The sequence below is a fragment of the Mustela lutreola genome, chromosome 4, assembly GCF_030435805.1.
Source record: "Mustela lutreola isolate mMusLut2 chromosome 4, mMusLut2.pri, whole genome shotgun sequence".
NCBI lineage: Eukaryota > Metazoa > Chordata > Mammalia > Carnivora > Mustelidae > Mustela > Mustela lutreola.
This window is the reverse complement of record NC_081293.1, coordinates 31842937-31867556: the sequence shown is the minus strand read 5'-3', so window position 1 is coordinate 31867556 and position 24620 is coordinate 31842937. Positions and strand designations below refer to the sequence as shown.

The window sequence follows — 24620 nt, the reverse complement described above, 5'->3', positions numbered from 1 at the left end:
TCTAGTAAAAAGGATGCCACTAATGTTCTGGTACATATTGGGAATAACATTTCCTCAGGTAAAGGCTATAAAGCACATGGAAAAGGCTTCAAATGGAAGAAAAACACGAGAGAAAATTTAATTGAATAGCTCCTGTAAAAAGTAAGAAATGAATATCCAGTAAGTCTTCCTGCCAGGATACTTGAATAAGTACTAAAAAGGAAATCCCTAGCTCACAGGTCTAATTCAATTTTTGGTTAAATTTTATTTAGCCTCTGAACCCTGAGAGATGATAATGCTTTAGTGCATTATAAAACAGATGTGGTCTTTAAAAAACAAATATAAAAGTCATTCTTTTCATGAACTATTATATAAACTTGCCCAAACACCTATAATTTGAAAAGAAAATGTTCCCTACATAAGTGTGAGATTTTGTATGAAGTTCAGTTGTGAGAAAGATTTGGGGGTCATACGGTAAAAATAAGAGCTGAAGTGACAAGAAAATGGGATTACAGGAATAAAAGCCAAAGACAGTCTTATCAAACATCTACAACAGGAAGGACGAAGAGGAGACAACTAAAGTGAATGGAGCTATGAGAATATTAGAAGGCAAACCTGGATAGTACTGTGAGCAAAATAAGAAATTTAAAGTATGGGGCGCCTGGGTGACTCAGTGGGTTAAGCCACTGCCTTCGGCTCTGATCATGATCCCAGGGTCCTAAAATGGAGTCCCGCATGGGGGGGGGGGGTCTCTGCTGAGCGGGGAGCCTGCTTTTCCCCATCTCTCTCTGCTTGCCTCTCTGCCTACTTGTGATCTGTCTGTCAAATAAATAAAATCTTTAAAAAAAATTTAAAGTATATGTAGAACGTGGTTAATGATGCCAGATATTGCAAAGAAAAACTATAGGATGTGACTAGGTTGTTGCTGACTTCTGACAAGGAAATTTTAATTAAGTGGTGAAAACAAACTGGATACATTTAAGCAGAGAATAAGGTGGTAAAGAAATGGAGGCAGTGATCCTGGACAAGTGTTTTTAAAAAACTGGATAATGGGGCGCCTGGGTGGCTCAGTGGGTTAAGCCTCTGCCTTCGGCTCAGGTCATGATCTCAGGGTCCTGGGATCGAGTCCCGCTTTGGGCTCTCTGCTCAGCAGGGAGCCTGCTTCCTCCTCTCTCTCTGCCTGCCTCTCTGCCTACTTGTGATCTCTCTGTGTCAAATAAATAAATAAATAAATCTTTAAAAAAAACCAAACTGGATAATGTATCAAGAGAATGGAATGGTAGTTTGTACAAGGTGTAGAAATCAATGGAATGCTTCTAGGTATTTTTAAAATTCTGTATATTTAAGGTATACATTTTGATGTTTTGATATACATATACATTGTGAAATAATTGTTATAATTAAGCCAATTAACATATGCAATACTTCACAAAATGTGTGCTCAAACGTGTGTTAAGAATTTCAAGTAAGTAGGGGCACCTGGGTATTGAAATCAGGATCTGGAAGAGGTACCTACACTCCTATGTCTACTGAAGCATTATTCCCAATAGATCAGGCATGGAAACAACCTAAAAATGTCCATCAACAAGTTAACAGACAAAGAAAATATAGTAAATACACACAATGGAATATTTTTCAGCTTTTTTTTCTAAGATTTTATTTTATTTATTTATTTTTTTAAAAAAAGATTTTATTTATTTATTTGACAAACAAATCAAAGTAGACGGAGAGGCAGGCAGAGAGAGAGAGAGGGAAGCAGGCTCCCTGCTGAGCAGAGAGCCCGATGCGGGCCTCGATCCCAGGACCCTGAGATCATGACCTGAGCCAAAGGCAGCGGCTTAACCCACTGAGCCACCCAGGCGCCCCTATTTTATTTTATTTTTAAAACATTTTATTTATTTGACAGAGAGCTAGAAAGAGAGCACAAGTAAGCAGAGCGGCAGGGAGAGGGGGAGAGAGAGAAGCAGGCTCTCTGCTGAGCAGGGAGCCCAATGCAGGGCTCGATCCCAGTACCCTGGAATCATGACCCAAGCCAAAGGCAGCCGCTTAACCAGCTGAGCCACCCAGGTGCCCCTAAGATTTTATTTTTTTGACAGAGATCACAAGTAGGCAGAGAGGCAGGCAGAGAGAGAGGGGGAAGCATGCTCCCCGCTGAGCAGAGAGCCCAAGGCAGGGCTCGATCCCAGGACGCTGAGATCATGACCTAAGCTGAAGGCAGAAGCTTAACCCACTGAGCCAACCAGGCGCCCCTCAATCTAATATTTTTTTCATTATACTGTGCAACCTCTCACATTTTCAGAACAGAAACTGAGAAAAATTAGGGGGGAAAAGCCCAAATTCATTGTGCTGTGTATTTTGGTATTGACTTAAATATTCTTGAGATTTGTTTTAGGAGGCAGTTAAGTTGCTTGGAAATAATTTGATCCTCTTACATGTTGCTTTTAAGAATTATTAGGTCAACTAAGAGTAGTGTTCAGTCCAGGGCTAACTATTCCCCACCAGTGAAACAAGACCCTTCTAAGCACTACCCAGTATCCTATCAACTACTCCGTTTTCCAATCTGGCTCGGTGTGAAAAACATTCCCTCTAATCTTCTAGTAGTTATAGTTTCCTTATATGCAGGGTGCCTCTCTACTGATCTAGAGACTTCTCTCTCTGTGCAGCTCTCTCCTTTCCAGCACTAGCTGTCAGTCTCTCTGATCATTCTTTCTCCTTAAGTTAGGGTATCCATCTGGCTCTGCATGACTCCACCTTTCCTGTGCCATGGCCTGGAAACTCTAAGGCAGTAAACTGGAGCAATCCTGGGTCATTAATGTCCATGGTTCACCATTTCTCAGAGATAATTGTCCTTTATCCCTGCTATCCAATTTCTTGAAAATTATCTTTCATATGTTTTCTCTGCTTTTTAAGTTGTTTAGTTGTTTGTTAGTTAGGTGGGAGAGTAAATCTGGTTCCTGTTACTCTGTCATGGTTGAAAGCAGAAGGTCTAGTGCTATCATTTTTTTTCCTGCTCTGAAATCTTGGGTCTAAGAACTCTCCTACTTTATGAACTGGACAATAAAAAATTCCTCTCTTTTAATAGTCTTTTGTTTTATTTTAAAATATTTATTTATTTGACAGAGAGAGGGAAAGCACACAAGCGGGGGAGAGGCAGAAGGAGAAGCAGACTTCCCAGTGAGCAGGGAGCCCAATGTGGGACTTGATCCCTGGATCCTGGGATCATGACCTGAGCCGAAGGCAGATGCTTGGCTAACTGAGCCATCCAGGCACCCCTACTTTTATTTTTCAATAATTAGAAGCACAATTAAACTAATAAATAAATTATTTATTTATTTATTTTGAGAGGGAGAGAAAATTGGGGGAGGGGCAAAGAGTTAGGTAGAGGATCTTATGCAGGCTCCATGCCCAGTGTAGAGCCTGAAGTGGGGCTTGATTCCACAACCCCGAAATTATGACCTGAGCTGAAACCAAGTGTAAGATATCTAACCAACTAAGCCACCTAGGTGTCCCTCTTATAAATTCTTAAATATAAATACTTGGCAAAAGTAAGTACCAAGTATGATGACTACTATGTCCAATTTCACATGAAAATCCCTTTATAATAACACACATAAAAATTCTAACATATAGACTCAAAATGGATGAAGGACCTCAATGTGAGACATGAATCCATCAAAATCCTTGAGGAGAACACAGGCAGCAACCTCTTCGACCTCAGCCGCAGCAACATCTTCCTAGGAACAATGCCAAAGGCAAGGGAAGCAAGGGCAAAAATGAACTATTGGGATTTCATCAAGATCAAAAGCTTTTGCACAGCAAAGGAAACAGTTAACAAAATCAAAAGACAACTGACAGAATGGGAGAAGATATTTGCAAACGACATATCAGATAAAGGACTAGTGTCCAGAATCTATAAAGAACTTAGCAAACTCAACACCCAAAGAACAAATAATCCAATCAAGAAATGGGCAGAGGACATGAACAGACATTTCTGCAAAGAAGACATCCAGATGGCCAACAGACACATGAAAAAGTGCTCCATATCACTCGGCATCAGGGAAATACAAATCAAAACCACAATGCGATATCACCTCACACCAGTCAGAATGGCTAAAATCAACAAGTCAGGAAATGACAGATGCTGGCGAGGATGCGGAGAAAGGGGAACCCTCCTACACTGTTGGTGGGAATGCAAGCTGGTGCAGCCACTCTGGAAAACAGCATGGAGGTTCCTCAAAATGTTGAAAATAGAACTGCCCTATGACCCAGCAATTGCACTACTGGGTATTTACCCTAAAGATACAAACGTAGTGATCCAAAGGGGCACGTGCACCCGAATGTTTATAGCAGCAATGTCCACAATAGCCAAAGTATGGAAAGAACCTAGATGTCCATCAAAAGATGAATGGATCAAGAAGATGTGGTATATATACACAATGGAATACTATGCAGCCATCAAAAGAAATGAAATCTTGCCATTTGCAACAACATGGATGGAACTAGAGCGTATCATGCTTAGCGAAATAAGTCAAGCAGAGAAAGACAACTATCATATGATCTCCCTGATATGAGGAAGTGGTGATGCAACATGGGGGCTTAAGTGGGTACGAGAAGAATCAATGAAACAAGAATGGATTGGGAGGGAGACAAACCATAAGTAACTCTTAATCTCACAAAACAAACTGAGGGTTGCTGGGGGGAGGGGGTTTGGGAGAAGGGGGTGGGATTATGGACATTGGGGAGGGTATGTGCTTTGGTGAGTGCTGTGAAGTGTGTAAACCTGGTGTTCACAGACCTGTACCCCTGGGGATAAAAATATATGTTTATAAAAAATTAAAAATTAAAAAAAAATTCTAACATATTAACATCTAAGCTGTAAACAGTCTTTCATCCTTAAAGTTAATATTGTATAGAGGTATTACATGAGCAAGATGGAGGAATAGGAGCTGCCAATATTCATCTCTCTCCCAAACAACAAAGCAATAACAAACTACAAACTGATAAAAACAGGCTGAGAAAGCTCTGGACCACAATGAGGAAGTGAAAGAAACCTTGTGGAGCTCAGAAAACCAAGCATTATACCTGAATCACCCCTTCCCCCAGTTCAGAGCAGCTCAGTGCCAGGAGGGATCCCCTTGGAGGGATTTCACCCCACAGAGGTAAAGGAAAGCTGGAGAACCCCTGCAAATCTTATCAGTGTAGTTGTTTGTGCACTGTAATGGGAACGTAAATTGGTACAACCATTACAGAAAACAGTATGTTGGTTCCTGGACGAATTAAAAATAGAACTACCATAAAATCCAGCAATCCTACTCCTTGGGTATCTACCCAAAGGAATTGAGATCATCATTTTGAAGAGATCTCTGCACTCCCATGTTCACTGCAGCATTATTCACAATATCCAAGATATGAAAACAACCTAAAAGTCTTTCAATGTCTGAATATAAAGAAAAGGTGGCAAACACCACACACACACACACACACACACACACACACACACACAGAGTATTACTCGGCCACAAGGAAGAAGGAAATCTTGCTATTTGCAACAAGGATGAATCTGAAGGGCATTATGCCAAGTGAAATAAGCCAAGCAGAGAACAACAAATACTTTCTGCAGAATCTAAAAAAACCCCAGCTCATTTCAAAGAATAGAATTGTGGTTGCCAATAGGGATAGTGGCGGGGGGGAACAGGGAAAACGCAGTTCAAAGGGTACAAATTGTCAATTTTATGCAGCATAAGTTCCAAGGATTTAATGTACAGCATGGTGAATAGAGTTAATAATATGGTACTGTAAACTTCAAAGATGTTGAGATCTTAAGCATTCTTACCCCAAAAAAAGAGTTAAGCAAGGTGCTAGATATGTTAATTATTTTGATCTTAGTAATCATTCCAGAATATATACATATATAAAATCACAATGTTGTATACTTTAAATATATACAAGTATTTGAAAAGTATTCCTCAATAAAGTTATATATTAAAATTGTAATATAAAATTAAACAAATATAAAATTGATATAAAAACAAAACAAAAATTTATAAATATAAAATTAAAATATAAATATTAAAATTATAATATAAAAGTATTCCTCAATATAGTTATATATTAAAATATTATATAAATATTAAATTTTATAAATTGTTAAAGTCTTGCTGCCCTTGGCTCTAACTTTAGGCTCTGAAGTTACATCTCTACTTGTATGCTTCAAAAATAAACACCTGACATATTTATGTCCCATTTAAAATTTCCCATACTCCCTTCTACATGCTGGGAATTCATTTCTATAAAAGCAATAATAAGGGTCAATGAAAATTTTGTTCATTGCACTTGGGAGCCAAAGGGCACCTGAAAAATCTATTACTAATTTCTTTTTTTAAAAAATTTTTAAATTTTCTTTATTTTCAGTGTAACAGTACTGATTGTTTTTGCACCACACGCAGTGCTCCATGCAATCCGTGCCCTCTCCAATACCCACCACCTGGTTCCCCCAACCTCCCATCCCCTGCCCCTTCAAAACCCTCAGATCGTTTTTCAGAGTCCATAGTCTCTCATGGTTCACCTCCCCTTCCAATTTCCCTCAACTCCCTTCTCCTCTCCATCTCCCCTTTCTGAGAGAATTTAACTGCCCCAGTGCTATGTTAAAGGAGAGCTGGGACTCAGTTATCACTCTTCTTGGTTTCTCAGTGATTTAAAATGTGGAACACATAACTGAACTCAATACTTGAAACGTGGCAAAACCATATGTATAGTAAAATTATTAACTCCTTTGACTGCGATCTGAAACTTTAAATGCTGACCTTTAAAGTACATTAGTTTTTTTTTTTTTTTTTTAAGATTTTTTTTTTTTTTTTTGTCAGAGAGAGAGAGAGAGCGTGAACACAGGAGAACAGAATGGCAGGCAGAGGCAGAGGGAGAAGCAGACTCCCTGCCGAGCAAGGAGCCAGATGTGGGACTCGATCCCAGGATGCTGGGATCATGACCTGAGCCAAAGGCAGCTGCTTAACCAACTGAGCCACCCAGGTGTCCCAGTACATTAGTTTTTTTAATCAGCTGCATCATACTACATCAAGTAAAATTCCTATTTTCATCTGAACTACTAAGGCCTCCACATCTTGTCAGTGCAATTTTTAAAAAAAATCAACAATTGTAGGATTATACTTCTTTCTCCATAAATCTCATCATACTGGTTTCAGCTCAGCAGCTTGTCCTATCAATTTCAATTCTGAAACCTGGTTGGTTATTACAGTGATTTCCAAATGTGAACTATTAGCAACAGAAATCATTCTGAATGCATTAAAAAAAAACACATAAAAAATTCCTAGGCCCCTCTTCAGACAGTCTGATTCACTAGGTATAGGTGAGCCAAAGAAGTCTACACTTAACAAGCCCCCAAGTAACCCCCAAATAGCCATATTTGAGAATCGCTGTTCTCTCATACTCATTAATCCAAAATTGAAGACAGCTACTCAAATAAATACATACATATTCACAGCAACACTATTCACAATAGCAAAAAGGCAGAAATGGGGGTGGAGGGATGGGTAAACCAAGTGATGGACATTTAGGAGCACACGTGATGTAATGAGCACTGATGAATCAATGACCTCTACCTCTAAAACTAATAATACATTATATGTTAATTAATTGAATTAAAAAATAATTATCACCAAAAAAATAAATAAAAAGTGAGGTTTAAAAAAAGGTGGAGCTAAAATTAACAAGTCAGGAAATGACAGGTGTTGGCGAGGATTGGAGAAAGGGGAACCCTCCTGCACTATTGGCAGGAATGCAAGCTGGAGCAGCCACTATAGAAGACAGTATGGAGGCTCCTCAAAAAATTCAAAATAGAGCCACACTACAACCCAGCAATTGCACTACTGGTATTTACCCCAAAGATACAAATGTAGTGATCTGAAGGGGCACCTGCACCCCAATGTTTATAAGTAGCCACATCCACAATAGCCAAACTATGGAAAGAGCCCAGATGTCCACAGAAAGATGAATGGATAAATAAGATGTAGCATATATATACAATAGAACATTATGCAGCCATCAGAAAACTGAAATCTTGGCATTTGCAATGATGTGGATGGAACTAGAGGATATTAATGCTAAATGAAATCAATCAGAGAAAGACAATTATCATATGATCTCACTGATATATGGAATTTGAGAAACAAGGCAGAGGATCACAGGGGAAGAGAGGAAAAAATGAAACAAGAAGAAACCAGAGAGAGAGACAAACCATAAGAGATTCTTAATCTCAGAAAATGAACTGAGGGTTGCTAGAGTGGAGGGGGGTGGGAGGGATTGGGTGGCTGGGTGATGGACATTGGGGAAGGTATGTATTGTGTAAGACACAGACCTGTACCTCTGAAACAAATAATACATTATATGTTAACAATAATAAAACATATATATTTTTAAAGGTAGAAACAGCCCAAATGTCAACTAACAGATGAATAAACAGATTGTAGTATATATACAAAGGAACATTACTCAGCCATAAAAGGAAATGAAATACCAAAAAATGCTATACATAGATGAATCTTAAAAACATGGTGCTAAGTGAAAGAAGTCAGATACCAAAGGTCTATTGTATGACTCCATTTACATGAATTATCCAGAAGAGATAAACTCATAGACATAGAACGCAGAATGGCAGCTGCCAGGAGTTGGGGAAGGGGGTTAATGGTAAGCAGATACTTTATGGATATGGGTCTTCTTTTAGGGTGATGAAGATGTTTTTCATTCAATAAAGGTGTTGGTCACAAAACACTTTAAAAGTACTAAATGCCATGCAATCATTCATGTTAAATTGGTTAACTTCATGTTTATGAATCTCAACTCAAAAAAAAAAAAAAAAAGACAATGTGAGCCAGGTATTTAAGACATCTAGAAGGTTCAGGCACATACCAGGATAGTAACCTGGAGAAAGTAATAGTACAGCATATTCTTCATGTTATGACAAGGCAATGTACAGATGTATTTTGTTCCAGCACTGAGGAAGAAATAAAATTAACCCAGAGCAAATGGGAACAGTTTAGAACACATTAGAAAGCTAAGCAATTTGTTTTTGTAAATATGGTTTTACTGGAACACAGCCTATTTGTTTATGTTGGCTATGGCTGTTTAAGGCTACCATGGCATATCTGTGATAGATGACATGGCCTGCAAGCCTACAGTATTTACTATCTGGCTCTTTAAGAAACGTTCCCGACTCTTAATAGAATGTACAATCTTTAGGGCCAAGCCAGGTTCACAATGAAGCAAAGACTCAAGTCTAAAATTCTCAGTAAATACAAACCTTTGAGAGGGTAGTACATAGAATTTTCTGTAGGCCAGCTGAATTCTGGATAGTTAAAATGTAGAAGTTGGTCGAGAAATATCTTCTTTTTATAAGTGACTAATCATAAGGACAATTTTTTGTTTAAGAATTAGCAATTAGCTCAAAGGGAAGCAGAAAACTTTCAGATTTTGCTTTCATCTTCATTCATAAGAAACATCTTCAGAGTCTGAATTTATTCACAGGAATTTCGTAAGAAGTTATACTTTCAGACTCTGAATTCAGTTAGTCTCTAAAAGCAAGGATATAAGTAAATAATGTCTACTTTCCCTATTTGGTATATGAACGACAAAAGTTTTTCAAAGCATTATGAGATCAAAGAATTTTCAGGAAAAAAGATAAAGGTGGCAGCAAATTCTCTCCAATAAAATTCTCTCTAATCCACACTGCTTTCTCCTGATATAGATGTGCAGTTACAGTGCTGGGTTTAGGAGAGGGATGGACTACAAACAGGAAGGGACTTTGGATCTTTATTTCAATTTTAGAGCTTACAAAGTCTTCCCAAAAGTAACTTTCTCTTGCATTGGTTCAGTCTGGGCACTGCTTAACATCTCGTTTTCTTTCTTTCTTTTTTTTTTTTAAAGAAATTTTTTAAAAAAGATTTTATTTATTTAAGAGAGAATTAGAGAACGAGAGAAACAGAATGTATGAGAGCGGGGAGGGTCAGAGGGAGAAGCAGCCTCCCCACCAAGCAGGGAGCCTGATGTGGGACTCAATCCTGGGACTCCAGGATCATGACCAGAGTTGAAGGCAGTTGCTTAACCAACTGAGCCACCAAGGTTTCCACATCTCTTGGTTTTTTTTGTTTTGTTTTGTTTTTTTTATTGCAACCAGTAGTCTCTGGCTTAAATTTATGTTATCCTAAAATCTTAAGGGCCAAGGATCTGGGAAGAAGGTCCTGGTCAGTTGGCATTTTTATAAAATGGCAATGTTGCTAAGCCTGTATTTGCAGATAATCTGCAAAGGACTTTAAAGCACAGAAAGCAGATATTATTACTTAAATTCTGGAATAGTTTGTGTATCACATTTGTCGTGTGGTCATAGTAATGAGCAAACACATCCTACAGTTTCCTATTGATTTTCATCCTCTTTCCATTTCTTGCCAAATTTCTCTAATGAGTGGGCTCTAACTGCCCATTTTCTTACCTTTGCATTTTCTCTCCAGTTAATTTTCTTTAATCTGTCTAGTTTAACAAACATCAGCAGTAAAGCAGTGTTAAATAATTTTAATTCATAGCTAAACTTAACATAGTTTGACTATGATACTTATCAGCTCAGGAAGGGAAGCTGTTGAAAATTCTCCAAATTTGCAATTACCATACTGGCAGAATGGAAAGTCAACAGAATGAATGAATCTAGGCTCCTGGTAAGGACGCTGAAGATGGCTGACAACAGGGTCCAAGCTGGGTAGGGTCAAATGTCAAACCTAATCACATGGATTGCTCTCTGTCTTCCTTCAGGGCTTTAGTCACACATCACCTTTTTAGTGAGGCTTTCCTTGGTGATCCTTCTAAATCTCAACCTTCCCCATCATCTCAACATCCTCTATTCCCCTTTCCAGGTTTACTGTCTTCCACAGTAATTAATTCTGAATCACAAGCTACATATTTTACTTATTTAAATTGTTTATTGCTTGCCTCCAACTAGAATGTAAGCTCTATATTTTAGTCTGTTCTGTTAGCTGCTATATCACCAGCATCTAGAATGGTGCCTAGAATATATCAGATTATTTGATAAACATTTACTGAATTACTAAATTTCACTCTCAAAGCGAATAAACAAGCAAGCTATATCCTGGCCCATCTTAAATTTTTTTGTCCGAGTAACTTGCTTGATGCAGTTTTTAAAAAAAGATTTTATTTATTTGAGACAAAGAGAGAGAGAAAGAACATGAGCTGGGGTGGAAGAGGCAGAGGAAGTGGGAAAAGCAGACTCCCCACTAAGCATGGAGCCTGATACAGGGCTCGATCCTGGGACCCCAAGATCATGACCTGAGCTGAAGGCAGATGCTTAACCAACTGAGCCACACAGGTGTCCCTGCTTGACATGGTTTTTTTTCTTTGTTTGTTTTAAGTAGACTCTGCCCAATGTGGGGCCTAAACTCACGACCCCAAGATCAAGCCCAGAGCTGAGATCAAAAGTCAGATGCTTATCGACCGCCACCCACCCACGTGTTCTGCTTGATGTAGTTTTTAAATAAAGTGGGCACAGGATTTCTTGCCAAAGAAAAAATGCTCCTCTATGATGATACATAGTCTTAGTATCACAAATCTGTATACATCTCAAGAAGCAACTGCATATTACTATTAAAATAAACTGCTATTTCTATTTTTTCTAAGAGTCCCTTTATTTATTTGAGAGAGCGAGCGAGAGTGTGAGCGCACATTAGGCAGGGAGGGGCAGAGGAAGAAGAAGAGAGAAACCAGCAGACTCCACACTCAGCACGGAGACCCACATGAAGCTCTATCTCATGACCCTGAGATCACGACCTCAGCTGAAACTAAGAGTTGGGCTCTGGTGTCCCTGAGTTGCTATTTCTTTTTTTTTTTTTTTAAAGATTTTATTTATTTACTCGACAGAGAGAGATCACAAGTAGACAGAGAGGCAGGCAGAGAGAGAGAGAGGGAAGCAGGCTCCCCGCTGAGCAGAGAGCCCGATGCGGGCCTCGATCCCAGGACCCTGAGATCATGATCTGAGCCGAAGGCAGCGGCTTAACCCACTGAGCCACCCAGGCGCCCCCTGAGTTGCTATTTCTAAAAGGCAATCTCAAACTATTATAATAGAGGATGATCAAAAGTTCTGTCAAGGAAGTCAAATCATTTACTTACTAAAGGGTACATATTTCAGTTTACTCAGGTTGGCAGTCCACGAATTACTTAGTCAATTTATATGATTTAGCACATTGGCTCCCAATTATGAGGAGATTTAAAAATCAAGTTTCTGACATTTCTCTCCCTAAACATCACACCAAACCTACTAAATTAGTAGCTTATATGGGGGGCCCTAGGAATCTGTCTTTTTAAAACATATTCCACCTATATCTACTATATTGTCAAATCAAAAACTACCATTTTAGGAGAGCCATCTCAATGTTCCTCTGATATGGTAAGGGTGACTGACTGATAATACCTGTATACTTAAAGCTTTTCCAGTTCAAAATAATTTCGTCCATGCCCTATGATGCTAAATTTAGGAGATGACGCAGCCTAAATTTTTTGACAGGGTAACAATAGTGGATTTTAATTAACTGTGATCAACATTCTTTAAAAGTTTCCTAAAACTTCTGAATATATTTAACACAAAAATCAGTTACAGCCAGCAGAGTGTTCTAATGATATATATATATTAGTTTTCTTTTGGTTTTTATATTTAACAGTATGAATCATAACAAAGGTTTTTAATTTAAGAAACCTACAAAGGATAAGAAAGAAATCTACTAAAGGAATAAGATCCTTGGATACGATACAACTCACAGTCCAGTTTAAAATTTACCTTCTCATGGGTCGAGTTTTGAGATCCTTTAAGTACACACATCCATCTATTCGATGACCACGGGCCTCACCAAAAGCTAAGAATAATCAATGAAGGATTAATGTTGGTCAAATAAAATTAATGAGGTAAATTTTGTGACAAGATCCTTGGATTTTGTTCACCAACTAACAGATTATATAATAAAATGATTTATTGTGGTAGCAGTGATGAGATCCTAAAAATTTTTATTTTATATAAAAACATCACAACCTTAATTTTTAATGTTCTCGTGTTTTCTTTTTTCATTTTTAAAAATAAATGGCTATATGAAAAATCTAGTTAAAAATGTATTAAGTTGAAAAGGTATTAACAGAAAGGCAATAACTAAATAAAAAAGAAATAAATCATTATTTTCTATATTTTAATTCATCTAAATGGCACTAGATATTTTCATAACATTGGTCCTTGCTTTTAGCTAAACTTTCTAAAAATACCTTGAATTGCTGTATCTGGATCCCAGCCTTCAACATCGATAAGGTACCTGAATTAAAAATATCATTTTAATTTTACAATATAGGTAAGGCTGAACTTTAAAATTTTCTTCTCAAGAAGACAGACTTGAAAATTTAGCACCTCTATCATTCTTACCTACATATAAGGTATCCTGTTCTGTTAATTCCATTGGTACAATGAACTCCAATGAGTTTATCTATAAAATGTGAAGAAATATTAAAAAGTATGAAAAAATTTAAAATGAGAAAAGTATGACATGTTTTATAAGTAATTTATAATTTTTATAAAAATTCTACCACTAGAATTCTTAGTCATTAAATTTAAATCTAGTATGTTAAAAGGACACTATCAAAGATACAGAAAAGCAAACAGGCTGTCTATGTTGACCCTACTGTATCAAAAGGTGAATTTTTAAGGATGACCATATGAAGGACAAAGTTTGTGTCATGATCATTAATAACACGCTTCAAACATTATTCAGAAAGAAATAATTTTAAACTTACTTCTTTGATCTTAATTGCCTCTGCATTCAGTGAAATGTACTAATACTTTCTGGTTAATATAAACACCTATGACAACATTTCTCCTTTAAGGCACATTATTTAAAACCACAGTTGAAGAATTAGAAGCAAGAGGAATCTACTTATCTTTGTGGATGGGCCAGGAACCTTTTTTTGCATGGTGGAAATGACCTAGCTTAAAAAATTTCCCTATAGTGAGGTTAAAGTTTGAGTACTTCCTTAGAGAAGATGGATTTTGAGAGCCATATTCATCTTCCGGGTATCAATTCTGAGGAAATTTTTCAGTAAGATTCATGCTCTAGATGTTTTCTCTTTACTTGTATTCATTCACCTTTCCTAGCCTGCCAATTGCCAGAACTTCTCAAAAGAGCTGATTTGGCACCTTTCTTCAGGACCATGTGTGAAGAAAGATTCAGGAAGCATTCATTTAGTGTTTGTTAGGACATTTTTTTCAACTGGCACTGAATTTTCAACTGGTACCCACATATCCAAGTCTTCAAATTATTTTCAAATACTATAAATTTGGGGGGTGAACATATTTAAAATCAATTTATGGTAAGAAATTTTAGAAACCTATTTTCATTATTTTGTGGTCTGAATGAAATGGAATTCATTTTTGTAAAAATAACAGAATTGATTTATGTATGGCCTTTTTATATGGAGAATGATCATTATCTGAAATATTTTTCTCAATACGTACATATTTTTTTCAAACATCTCCATGTGGCTTTATACACACACAGACACACACATACACAAGGGTGAGGTTTTCATTTGAGCAATGATAGCTCAGGTAATTCCAGCTTTATCTATCTGGCACCTCAATGAGTTCGGAGTCTAGTATGGGAAGAGCCATAAGTAAACAAAGCATTTGCCATAATACATGATGAATGCATACCAACGTGTTATGTGAGTATATAAGAAAGAGCCCTTAAATTTGCACAGGGACAGAGGTTTCAGAGGTAGTTTGAAAGAAACACTGAGATAATCCTGAGAAATGAAAGGAAGTTCACCAAGAACAAGATGGAAAACATTTCAATAAAGGAGTTGAGTGTACAAACACTAGGAGGATAGATAGCACTTGTGTGGGAAACAGACATGTGAGACATATGGGAAACAAATATAAGAGGCTTTTAGAGGGGCACCTGACTGACTCAGTCAGAAAAGTGTGCAACTCTTGATTTCGGGGTCATGAGCACGAGCCCCATGCTGTACAGCAATTACTGAAAAAATAAATAAAATTATATAAAAAAGAGGTTTTTAGAAAGGATGCCAAGAATCAGGTAATGAAGCATCATGTTAAGGAATCTGGTGCTTATTAGATGGGATATCACTGAAGGATTTTAAGCAAGAAAATGACATAATCAGATGTGCATTTTATTTTATTTCTTTTATTTATTCATTTGAGAGAGACACAGAGAGAAAGATCACAGGAAGGAAGGCTGCAGAGGAAGAGGGAGAAGCAGGCTGCCGCATGAGCAGGGAACCCAATGCGGGCCTCAATCCCAGGACCTCAAGATCATGACCTTAGCTGAAGGCAGTTGCTTAACTGAGCCACCCATGTGCCCCAGATACGCATTTTAGACAGATAAATTTGTGGAAGTCTGGAGGAATGACTGGTGGAAAGAGAGACAAGAAATCTATGCAGGAGACCATCAAAATAACCCAGATCAGAGAGGGCAAGAGTAGATCTGGGGAAGTAGGGGCAGGAGAAGGAAGACTAAGAGTTCAGTTTTTGATGTGTTCAGTTTATTGGTGCCAGATGAACCCTGAACACTGACATGGAGTTCAGGAGAAAGGTTTGTGCTAGAGATACAGATTTAGGGGGCCAAAGTTAAAAATAGGAAAAGATGAGACAAAGTGAAGTGAAAAGACTTTTTTTTTTTTTTTTTTTTTTAAACCAAACCATTGTTTTGAGGGGATTAGGGAAGGAGTGGAAGGACTGGGAGGACAATGAGATCTGACATCCAGGATCTCCCCAGCTTTGCAGTTGCCAAAAGCAGGACAGATTCTTAAGAAGAGTAGGCATCAAGGATTTGAGCAGGACAAAAGGCAGAGAGGAAGCAGGGGAGGGGGATTATTAGTAAAGAAAAGAAAACTTAAAAAAAAAATATGAGCTAGAAAACTGAAAAACACTTAGGTAGGAAAAAATTGAGGAAAACAATATCATAGAAGCCAAAAGTAAAATTTTAAGGAAGGAATGAACAGCAGAGGTTAAGCTTAAAGAAATTTAAGCAAGATAGGGATAGAAAACTATTCTTTGAATTTCTACAATCTTTCAATTGAACTGTAATTAGAGAGCTGTAGAAATCAGATTATGGGTGGTCAGTAAGAATGTCTTTAGTGAACTGTAATGGAATGGGCACAATGAACAGGGACAACTCTTCCAAAAGTGTAATCAGCAGAGGAGGGCTGAGAGCATGAAACAGAGCATGAAAGAAAGAATTAAGGTTGCAAGAGGGAAAAGAGAGGATTATTTTAAGACATAGGAGAGACCCATGCTTGTTTATATGTTGGTATTACAGAGTTGAGAATAAATAAAGAAAATGTCCTGAAGAAGGCAGGACTGGAGGAGAGGTAGAGGTCTGGTCTGCTTCTCTTAGGAAAGCAGAAGAAAGGAAGAATATGCGAGTATGGATACAGGTGAAAGTAAGAAAGAGACCTCTGTTTTTCTTGAGAAGTGGGGAGCTATGCTATATGAGCTGAGGAAGGAATGTGTTGTAGGCAAGATTCGGAAGCAGATGAGTGAATTGGTTGGGGAAAGGGAGAGGAATGCCAACCAGCAGTAAGAACCCAACTGAAACTCTTAACCAACAACCCACGGTGGCACCCAGATAACACTGTGGAGGTATTCTCTCTAACATGCAAGAGAAGAGAAGGAGGACTGTTGGATTAAACTAGGAATGAGTATTTTTGCATTAGAATTTAGAAAGTATTTCTTAAAGATCTGCTAGTGACTAACTTTTGGAATAAAGATAAAAAAGGGATATGTGTTGTTAACAAGGAGAGAGCAGGCCCAAGCTGGAATCACTTAACTAAAACCCACAAAGACTTAATACCTAACCTAAGTGTAGCTTCAGCTTCTCCCAGAAATGTGACTTTTAACCAGCCAACTTGGAATTTCCTGGGCAGCACAAGGAGATAATCTAATAGACCCTTTGCGTTCCCCATAGGAGGGTGGCCTTAACCTAAAACAATGTGTTCTTTATCAATAATTTCCTCTCTGCCTTTAAAAATCTTTTCTTTTCTTGATGGAGCTCCTTTTTATTTGCTAGATGGGATGCTGCCCATTTCATGAATCACTGAATAAAACCAATTTGATCTTTAATTTACTCAGTTGAATTTTTGTTATGTAATAGTATCTTTTAAGTCTATATAGGAAGTCGTCTTTTTACAGATTTTTTTTCTCCACTTGGTTTTTAAAATCAAGAACTTAAGATCATATCCATGTTCTAGTACCCAACGCATCACAAACTTTTGGTATCATAGACTAAAATGTAACTTTATTCTGCTCAGTAGTATCTAGTAGGAACAATGTTATGATTCACTAAGTCTGTTTTCCTAAAATAAACAGTTTAACTAACAGCAATTAGCCCCTCTCCCCTCTGCCTAGTCTTTGGGGGAAAATAAGCTTATGAAGCTATTTTTTGATTTCCTGGGACAGATACAATAAAAAGTAAAACCAGTAGATTCAGAATAAGGCTGCTGTGGGAAGCTGACATTGTAACTACTGCAATCACCCTAAAACCATGAAACCAATTCTACTTCTCAGACTCTAACTGAACAGTTGGTTAAAGAGGAGCCATTAGCAATACACCAGAAATAAGCCACTTTCCAAGAAGTCGGCCTTGTCACCTGAAATTCTTCCCTAAGTCCACGAAACTAGGCAGGCAGTACCAATCTCATCCTTTTCTTTCTGTTCATTTACCCCCAAAATGGGTTCCTTGTCCTTTTTATATTTCTGGGTATAAAAAAATTGTTTAATTCAGGAGACTGATGCAGGAAAGTAAAGGAAAATTGATTTTTATTGTAATTACTTAGCTCAGGTACAGGAAAAGGACAATGAGAAGAGAGAAATTAAGAAAACTAAAAGGGAAAACAGAATCGATTTTGTCAACCAGTGGGGCAGGGAGGGTAAGAGCCATAACAAAAAACCCTGGAAGACTAATAGGCAGAGAGAGAAAGGAAGGCATCCAGAGATCATTAGATCTAGTGAGAGTAAGAGAACGAGAAATCTGAAGAGTGTAGATGTCATCAGAGAAATCTATTCTATAGACATGCTATCCATAAGCAGTATTTATTAGCCACTGGGACTAGTCCTAGGTATAGTCTAGTTTACAAATTTTTAAGTTTAGTAGCTCTTATAACCCAAACAGGAAATCACTAGAGTGAAGATGCTCATGTGGTCAGATCACCTCAGATCACCTGAGGTCTTCCAGTCTAAGGGAAGCCTCTACCAGAGGTAAAGGTAAGTCCTTGACCACTAAGCATTAAGAACACCTGGATAACACTTCGTTTTTTAAAGCAGCCTTTTAAAACTATAAAATACATGTCCATTATAAAAAACAACACCTAAAACATAGCAAGTACAAATATGAAGACAAAAATCACAATCAGATATCACTATTAACACTGTGATGTTTATCTGAGTGTTTACTCATATTTATTATTTATAAATATAATTATGTAGTGACACTGTCATATAAAAATACCTCACAAGCATTTTGCCAAATCACTGAATCCTTCTCTTTTACTTGGTTTTTAAAAACTGCCTATTATTCCATATGTATGTAAATGCTATAATTTAATCAACTTCATGTTTCGTGATCCTTTAGGGTCCTTCCAAGATAACAATATTTTAAACATATCAGTGAGTATTCTTGTTCACATGTTTATATAGACTTCTATTTATAGAATAAATTTATTATTCTGTTACTTATAATTCTATTATTTATTATTAAATTTATTTATCCTCCAAAATACATTCATGGAGTTAAAAGGTTTACATAAGACTTTATCTTTCTTTTCTGTATGAAGCCAAACTATACATCAAAAAGACTAAGATGTACCTTCCTTTATGCTACATATTTTTTTTAAGGTTATTTATTTATTTATTTGACAGAGAGAGACACAGTGGGAGAGAGAACAGAAGCAGGGGGAACAGGAGAGGGAGAAGCAGGCTTGCCACTGGGCAAGGAGTCTGATACGGGACTTGATCCTAGAACCCTGAGATCTTAACCTGAGCTGAAGGCAGACATTTAATGACTAGCCACCTTAGCGTCCCGATGCTACATATTCTTTCAAAAGTTATTTCTAAGTCAATTTTAAAATACTGAGTTATATTTTTGTCTGTCCTGGGCTGTCAGCATTTAAGAAATGCTGTAGGAAATCCATCTGTAAAGCAAAGAATCATCCCTCAATGTACCTTTTCTGTATGCTTTACTTTCTTCAAGCCAAGTTTTTTTTTAAGTGAGAGGCATGCATAGATTATAACCTAAAGAAAATCTTTGATAATGTCCTTTTAACTAGAAGTATTTAAGTGAAATATGTATATCATCTTTAAGTGATCTACAATAATTAGATTGAATATTAAAATAATATTTGTTAACTAAATAGAAACATTTTGATTACATTAAAGGTTATTAATTACCATTTTCTGCATTTTCCCACAGGAACTTTCTGACCCACTTTTTGAACTGCAGAATAGTAGCATTGTCAGGGACTTCGAGTCCAACAGTATAAAGTTTTTTATAATGAATGCTTTTAGGTAAATCCTAGAAACAAAGGAAAATAGAATGCAACAATTATGTCATTAAAAAACATATTCTTCAACCTAATGAAACTTACCATTCAGTATTTTTTAGATCAGGTACAATGGTTATACTGAAGGCACACTTCAGATCAATTTGTGCAGAACTCTTTTGTTTTTTATTAAAGATTTTATTTATTTATTCTCAGAGAGAAAGAAAGAGACAGTGAGCATTGTGTAGAAGTGGAGGCAGGGGCAGAGGGAGAAAGAGACTCTCAAGTAGTCTCCCTGCTAAGCATGGAGCCTGACATAGGGCTTAAGCTCATGACCCTGAGATCTAAATCAAGAGTCAGATGCTCAATGGACTGAGCCATCTATGTGCCCCTATTTGTGTGGAACTCTTTTGTAGTCTACATAAAAAGAGGCTATAAAATAAGCCTAATTCCTAGAGGCCAATGATAAGGATTCAAGTGATGAAGCAGGCACAGTGTCAACCTAATATACTAGCTTGAAGTATTAACTCCAGGGGCACCTAGGTGGCTCAGATAGTTAGGCATCTGCCTTTGGCTCACTTCATGATTTCCAGGTCCTGGGATTGAGCCCCACATTGGGCTCCCAGCTCAGTGGGGAGTCTGCTTCTTCCTCTCCCTCTGCTTCTCCCCCTGCATGTGCTCTCTCTTTCAAATGAATAAATAAAAGATCTTAAAAAAGATAAAGTGTTAACTCCATCCTTGGTGTTACAATTCTAGATATCAGCTTAGGTTATGTAGTAAGTCTATTTTAATATTTTCCTGACTCATTCTTAAGTTTGCAAGGGAGTCTAAAGTGGAGACCCGGGTACCCGGGTGGCTCAGTGGGTTAGGCCGCTGCCTTCAGCTTGGGTCATGATCTCAGGGTCCTGGGATTGAGTCCCGCATCGGGCTCTCTGTGCAGCAGGGAGCCTGTTTCCCTCTCTCTCTCTCTGCCTGCCTCTCTGCCTACTTGTGATCTCTGTCTGTCAAATAAATAAATAAAATCTTAAAAAAAAAAAAATAAAGTGGAGACCCTAAAAAGGGAAGGGCTAATTTAATCATTTAAGTAAAATCAATTCATCAATTAAGTAAAATCAATTCATCAACTAACAATATTCATTTAAAGAATATCAAGGTGATGAATATAAATGCTTATGGTCAGATGCTAGGAGAAGGTAATAGTTTTGGAAAATAAGAATAATGACCTTTGAACAGTTATATGCCAAAAAAAATATGCATAACAGTCCAGCAGAAGCTGTAAATGTTAGGCCTTGAAGAATAGGTAGAGTTTTGGACAGGGAGAGAGAGGAAAAAATTCCAAGTTTCTGGAATGACTTAAGACGCAGAATCAAGAATGTTCATGAGATAATGAAGAGATGGTTTGTTGTGAAACAGAGAAGAGCCTGATGAGAAGGGGGTGAGATTAAATTGGGCCTTGAAAAACAGAGAGAGGAGTTTAGATGTGATACATTCAAACAGTGGGGAGGGCAGAGAGACCTGATTTTTTTTTTTTTTTTAGGAAGGACCTGGAATGGGCATGAAAATTATGTTTAGGCACAACTAGTCAAATATATATAAAAAAGTCTAGCTGTTGAATAATAAGGTAAAAGATCTGGAGAAAATGAGACACATTTTAGAAGGAAAAAATCTACAGGGTTTGAAGACAGAGGACTCAAATGATTTGAACCCAGTACGCTCAGTAATGGTGCTTTCAGGTGAAACAGGGCAGCTGAAGAGATTGCGAATTTGTATTTTTGGGAAGGAGTGATATGGAAGTAAAGAAATGATGGTGTGTTACATGTATGTTGAAGATATCAAAGACTATATGTCACCTAATCAGGGCAGGAATGACAGATGACATCTTTGATGGCACCAATCCAATCGAATAGCAAGGCTCAAAAGTCATTTTCCTCTATAACAAAGTTTTAAAATTCTCTTGCTCTCCACAGCCCTTAGCTAAGTCATGTCACTAAAACTTGGGACAGGGAGGGGAGCACTGGAGGATGATGAGGACTAGTGGATCCTAATCTCCTGCTTCAGCCAGCACAATTCCCTGTTTATCTGCTTTTTATAACAGGCTTTAGATCAAGATTTAATTGAAATGATTTTGCTGCAAAAAAAAGTTCAAAAAACAGTTGTACAATAATACGTATCTCATGTTTTTCTTTCATCTTTTTTCTGTTGCTTTCCTTTCCACCATGCTACTCTTTCCCTCGGTTTCCTTGTTCCCTTTTGTGCTTTTCCTTTTTTATTTCTATGTACACTCAATTTACTCTATATATTTGTTCTCTTAGAAGAAAAATATTCCATTTTTTTCCTCTCTGCCTAATCCATGATTTTAGAAAAAAAAGGTACTATATGATTATGTGAAGGATTAAGAAGATCTCTAATAAATCCCACATGGGAAATTCTGAAATTTGTATTAAAATAACCATAGGGTTGCTTTCTTTAAAATGCAATATTAAAAAATCTTTTCCATTTCAAGATGTATCTATGATAACAAAACACATTTGTAACTTTACCTTAACTTCATAATATCTTGTGGTATATGTTAGATCGATAATTAATCCAAGTTCCACATTTAGTGCTTTTATTGCACTTATCAAATCTTTTGGTGTAAACTTCTGGGTTGGAGTAAGTCTCTGATTAACTGCCTATAATGAAAAATGAACAGTAAGGTTATGAAATACAGATAAAATATACCTAACATAAAATAAACAAGGAAGAGAAAAAACACAAGACAAAAAGAATCAGTGAAAACTTCCATAGCTTTAAGAACACTGGCAAATCTCATAATGAACTGGAGCTGTGAGAAGAGCCTAAACATATTTACATCATCTGCTTCAGTGATTTTATATATGTCCTTGTCACCAAGGACTCAGAACAATTTAAAAAGGGACTATCCTGCTTGGATCCACTGGGGTTTTCTTACACCAAATTCAGTTTAAAATAAAGTTATTAACCATGAGTGAAAAATAGTTTTGTAGTAGAGTTATCATTTGAACTGAGGCTTTGAAAAGTTAAATTACTTGCCCAACATCAAAGGCTAGATGGCAATTAAGAATTTAACCCAGAAATTTTTACTTTTATCCAGCTCATGATACCAGTCTGACTCATTTGATTAAATGTTCACTTTTCTCCCAGATATGAAGGTCCTTAGTTTCCATATTTATATAAAGTAGAGTGAGAATTAGTTTTGGTCAACATTTACAGATGTTACCAGCATTCTTCTGGTGTTTTTGTTATTGCTCTCAGTGGCATGTGCTGATGGTATAACAGATTTGATGTTTTTATTATATGATTAATAAGAAAAAAATCAGTTAAAATAAGGCACTACAAAGCCGAATATAAATAAGTTTTAAAAAGTTTAAGTTTAAAAAATTAATTCAACTTGGGAATAAAAAGAAATGAACTGTATGCTACATGAATGAATCTTGAAACATGCTAAATGAAACTAGCTAGTCACAAAAGGTGACAGACTGTATGATTCTATTAAATGAAATGTCCAGAACAGGTAAACCTACACAGAAAGTAGATTAATGGCTGCCAGGGGCCGGGGGAGGGGAAGTGGGGAGTGGCTACTAATGAGTACAGGGTTTCTTGTTGAGGGGATGAAAATGATCTGAAATTAGTGTCATTGATTACACAACTCTATGACTATATTAAAAACCACTAAGATACTCTAAAAAGGTGAATTTTATGGTATGTGTATTAAAGTATTAATTATATTAAATATATTTATAAAGTAACTTAAAATTACTTCTCAATATATTAAAAAAGTAACTAAAAGACCTGTGAAAGGGAAAAAACTGAGTTAAATTAGGAGGCCAGTATAAAACATTCTGAACTGTATGCTCACACATTCCGAATGTCAGAGCAAGTAGGAGAAACTAAAGCTGCCACAGATCTGAGGCCATGTAAAATATGGCATGGGTTTCAAGTATCTTTTGATATTTTTAGGAAATTCTATGCAAAGGATTTCACAAATTAGTAAAGGAATGCTGATTTTTTCGTGGGGGGGGTTACTCGAAAGTTAACCATCTTTATTTTTGGATTATAACTTTTAAGTAGATCAAAATATAAAAAGCAAAAATAACATTGGCGGGTGCCTGGGTGGTTTAGTGGGTTAAAGCCTCTGCCTTCGGCTCAGGTCATGATCCCAGGGTCCTGGGATTGAGTCCCACATCGGGCTCTCTGCTCAGCGGGGAGCCTGCTTCCTCCTCTCTCTCTGCCTGCCTCTCTGCCTACCTGTGATTTCTGTCTGTCAAATAAATAAATAAAATCTTTAAAAAAAAATAACATGAGGATTCAAGATATTTTCTCTCAAAAAGGTATTTAATCTTGTTAAATGCTTTCAATAAAGCAAGTTGAACCCTTAAAAATTTAATTCAACTTGGCAACAGAAAGAAATGAGGTATGATACACACTAACATGGGTAAGCCTTGAAAACATTATGCTAAAGAAGCTAGTCACAGATATTATCATTCCATCCACAGGAAATGTCCAGAACAGTCAAATCTATGAAGACAGAAAGGAGACTAGTGGTTGTCAAGGGGGCAGGGGGTGGGAATGAGGGAGAAAGGGAAGGGACTGCTACTATGCATTTGGGAGGAAGTAAGGGTGATGAAAATGTTTGAAACTTGTAGTGACAGCTGCCCAACTCCATGAACATATTAAAAACCACTGTGTACTTTAAATAGGTGAATATCAATAGGTGAATTACATACCAATAAAGCCGTTATTAAAAAATTAGCCCAAAACTACTCCCTTACACTAGCATGAACAACTGATAATTAACTGTTCCTTCCATAATGTCAAACATTTGCTGGAAATTTCACATATTTTTATTTAAAAAAAAAGCATAACATTAAGTAAACATGGATCACATTAGTCCCAATTCTCCTTATAAGATAGATGAGGAAATAATATACATACTCCCTTTAAAGGAACTTTAAAAGCAATAAATCGTGTTCCAGGTAGAGGATGTCCAATTGGCGTCACAGTCCTCCACCTGCAATGAAAAT

At 37.0% G+C, this 24620-nt stretch overlaps 1 protein-coding gene across 2 annotated transcripts in view; it reads right to left on the bottom strand.

The window, feature by feature from the left end:
- LOC131828611 (uncharacterized) overlaps nucleotides 1-24620 on the bottom strand; it is a 50520-nt gene that overhangs the window by 8047 nt on the left and 17853 nt on the right. For both annotated transcript variants that reach the window (XM_059169339.1, XM_059169340.1), the window contains exons 2-7: nucleotides 24532-24607; nucleotides 22119-22250; nucleotides 19487-19610; nucleotides 13451-13511; nucleotides 13297-13343; nucleotides 12824-12899 (exon numbers count right to left, since the gene is read on the bottom strand). In XM_059169339.1, the coding sequence (XP_059025322.1) occupies nucleotides 12824-12899; nucleotides 13297-13343; nucleotides 13451-13511; nucleotides 19487-19610; nucleotides 22119-22250; nucleotides 24532-24607 (516 nt within the window). The remainder of the gene's footprint in view (nucleotides 1-12823; nucleotides 12900-13296; nucleotides 13344-13450; nucleotides 13512-19486; nucleotides 19611-22118; nucleotides 22251-24531; nucleotides 24608-24620) is intronic.